General features: G+C 34.9%; 1 protein-coding gene across 1 annotated transcript; it reads right to left on the reverse strand.

Moving 5' to 3' along the window:
• Positions 1-595: 595 nt before the first annotated feature.
• Positions 596-2,647, reverse strand: LOC127844280 (uncharacterized). The gene is made up of 3 exons (XM_052374377.1): positions 2,102-2,647; positions 1,424-1,614; positions 596-1,247 (listed from the first exon to the last, which is right to left on the reverse strand). The coding sequence occupies exons 1-3, from the start codon at positions 2,209-2,211 to the stop codon at positions 898-900; spliced, it is 651 nt and encodes a 216-aa protein (XP_052230337.1). The 5' UTR covers positions 2,212-2,647; the 3' UTR covers positions 596-897.
• Positions 2,648-2,945: the final 298 nt, after the last annotated feature.

The raw sequence follows: 2,945 nt of genomic DNA on the forward strand, positions 1-2,945 counted from the left end.
GCGTACAATCAAAGGGTTAAAAGTCTCAATTGGCCGTTAAAAGCTTGTGTCAGACATCAGTGTTTTTATTTTATAAAAGTAGAATGCAGGGGCATCATGAACACATTTCTCGTTCTTTTAGGTCTATCTTACGTTGGTCTACGTTAGTTCGTACCTTCTATCATGTCAAGTTGTCAACAATTGATGTCTATGACCTATTTAGGGCCATCATGGTCCTCTTGAATTTAAATATTTACGTCTGTTCTGAATGTTTAGTGCAATAATTCAAATCAACTAGAGAGTTTTTATTATTTGATTGGAAAAATAAATGTCAGTGAAATATATTTCGACCACACTAAAATGTAAACCTAAAGAAGTTCAATTGTCAAAGAAACACTTAAAAACTTATTGTTATTGTTTTTTGAAATCAAGAGTATTGTGTTTCCAAAGCATTAGTTGCACAGTATAATGACTCCATTAGGCTTGCAAAGGCTCACATACGAAAATGTCGCATATACCAAACATCCTTAGTTATGCTAAAAAAAGTGTACATGAAAAACACATCTATCCCTCAATACTTACGAAAGAGACAACAAAACATGAATATATAAATTATCCATTTTAATACACCTTAATAATGACTGAACATAAAACATGACATAAAGTCAGACTAAAGAACTTATCAGCATTAACAGTATAGAAAGTGTTGGTACATTCTTGTTTTTAATGTTGCAATCTTCAGAGCATTAAATAAAGACTCATTTTCAAAATTACGTTTAATTTCTTGTTAAAAGCAAAGGATTAAATACATGTATTTTTGTAACCTAGACATGTACTGCTCCTACTTAACTGACCATTCAAAGGAAAATGGAAATTACATTTAAAAATGTGCAAACATCATTTTTCCCATTTGAAGAACTATTGTAAGTTCATAACAATGACTTTACTGTTGATTCGTCCCACAATGATCTGGTGAATGTTGGTGTTGTAGCAGACAGACACTGGTTGGATCAGGCCATCTCTCTGTGACGCCAGAGTTGCCAGTTTCTTACTTCCCTCACGATCCAGCTGTACCATGGTATTTGAGCTGAATCCGCAGACTAGCACTTGTCCAGCAGGTGCAACGTGTACACCCCATGGGCCTTGTAGTTCACTGTGATCAAAGGTGGATATCAGGGTCCCATTGGTAGCCAAGGTGAGGAGCTTGTGCTGGGAGAAGTTGGTGACATAGATCCGGTCCCCAGAAGGACTTACTGCACATCTACACACTTCAACACATTAATCATATTGAAAAGTAGTATAGCAGAACTATACTATATTAACTTAATTTTATTGTTCGTCTGTTAAATTGTTGTATATTAATAATTTTTAAAATGTTCATTAGTGTTTAAAATATCATTAATAGAAATAATCTTATATTTGCATTTATGAAAAAATCATTTACCTCTATAGGAGGCCTCTGCATCCTTATGCAATTTGTTCACCAGTGTTCCTGTCAGAGTGTAGTGGTACAAGGCAGTGTCAGAGGTGACATACAATGCTCCCTGATGGTGGGCAATACCATAGGCAGCATGTTGTAATGATAATTTCCTCCCATTCATCAGCTGCCCATTGGTCACAGAGATAAACTGCAATCTGTATTCAAAGTAACAGCCACCTCACTAGATGTTATATAGCAAATGTTATTTGGAGAACCAGACACATCGCAGTGGCTGAACACATTGTAATGCTGGTCCAACAGCTTTACTCTTTTATTATGCATATCTTAAATTATGACATTGCCAGTAGGCAGACAACAAATGCTAGTGATGATGTAACTTTGACTTGTGTCACTTGGTATCAAAATCAAAATATAAAAGAACGTAAGTGTTCTACATAGTGCACATTGTTATTAACAAAAACTTACAAACAATAAATCTACCCCAGAGTGTGCTAGACTTTGGAAACAACCACGAATTTCAAGGTAAAACACAAAACCTGACATTTTTGTGTACAAATGGTTGATTCATTAAAATAATAACTGTTGATATGGATTGTGATTTAGCAAGGGTTTTAAATGGGTCGGCTTTGTTTGTACCAGCTTAGATTGATGACATGTTTCCCATCACTTTCTGTCACTTACCTGTGATTCATTAAAACACAATCAGAGCAACACAGCTGACTGTGGTCCTGACAAAACATTTTCAGTTTCTCTTCTCTGTGGACATCACATTTCAGGAGCAAATCCTCCATTTTCTTTGAGAGAGGCCATTTATTTGTTTCTCCTATACCATATTTCGAATGGTTTCCATACACATTTGATCATGAGGATCAATGCATTTTCCACAAAACAACTTCATACATGTTTCACAAAAATAATCAGCACTTTCTTTAAATTTTCTACTTTCGCAAGCGTCACACACATAGTCCTTCACTAAGTCTGAACAGTTTTGAACAGAACCAACAGAAGTTGCCATTTTGCAACAGATACCTATTTTGATTAGTCCTTTTTACGAAATACTGTGTATTCACTGTAATTATGCTTACTTCTCTATGAACAGAACGAATATTAATGAAGACACTTACACACACACAAACACAGTTAGTTAATATATTTAAATATGTCCTTCACTTCAACCTTACAAATAAGTGCATTATGTTGTCTTCTAAATCCCACAACCGACTTAAAATTCACACTGAAGTCGAAAGTCCGAATTCAAGTTTCACAGATAATGAATTGATAAACCGTTTTCTATACATAGGGTGAAACATGATATAGATGATAGCAAGCACGTGTCTGATATTGGTAGTAACAAATAGTCTGTTTAACTTTTGTATATTGCACAGCTCTGACTTGTATTTTGACCAACTGTTCTTTCAGAATTGATTTTACAAACATGCAAACATACAAAAACTGCTATTGCACTTGTTCGGGATTTCGGATCGTCAATTTATTAAATAACAACAATCGAGAGATGCGCCGGTTT

The sequence above is a fragment of the Dreissena polymorpha genome, chromosome 9 (genome assembly GCF_020536995.1).
Source record: "Dreissena polymorpha isolate Duluth1 chromosome 9, UMN_Dpol_1.0, whole genome shotgun sequence".
Taxonomy (NCBI): domain Eukaryota; kingdom Metazoa; phylum Mollusca; class Bivalvia; order Myida; family Dreissenidae; genus Dreissena; species Dreissena polymorpha.

Coding starts and splice junctions, on each gene's coding strand:
- LOC127844280 (XM_052374377.1), bottom strand. CDS start 2,211: ATGGAGGATTTGCTCCTGAAATGTGATGTCCACAGAGAAGAGAAACTG. Junction 1,615..2,101: donor TGTGTTTTAATGAATCACAG/GTAAGTGACAGA, acceptor CTTTGAATACAG/ATTGCAGTTTATCTCTGTGA. Junction 1,248..1,423: donor TGCAGAGGCCTCCTATAGAG/GTAAATGATTTT, acceptor AATGTGTTGAAG/TGTGTAGATGTGCAGTAAGT.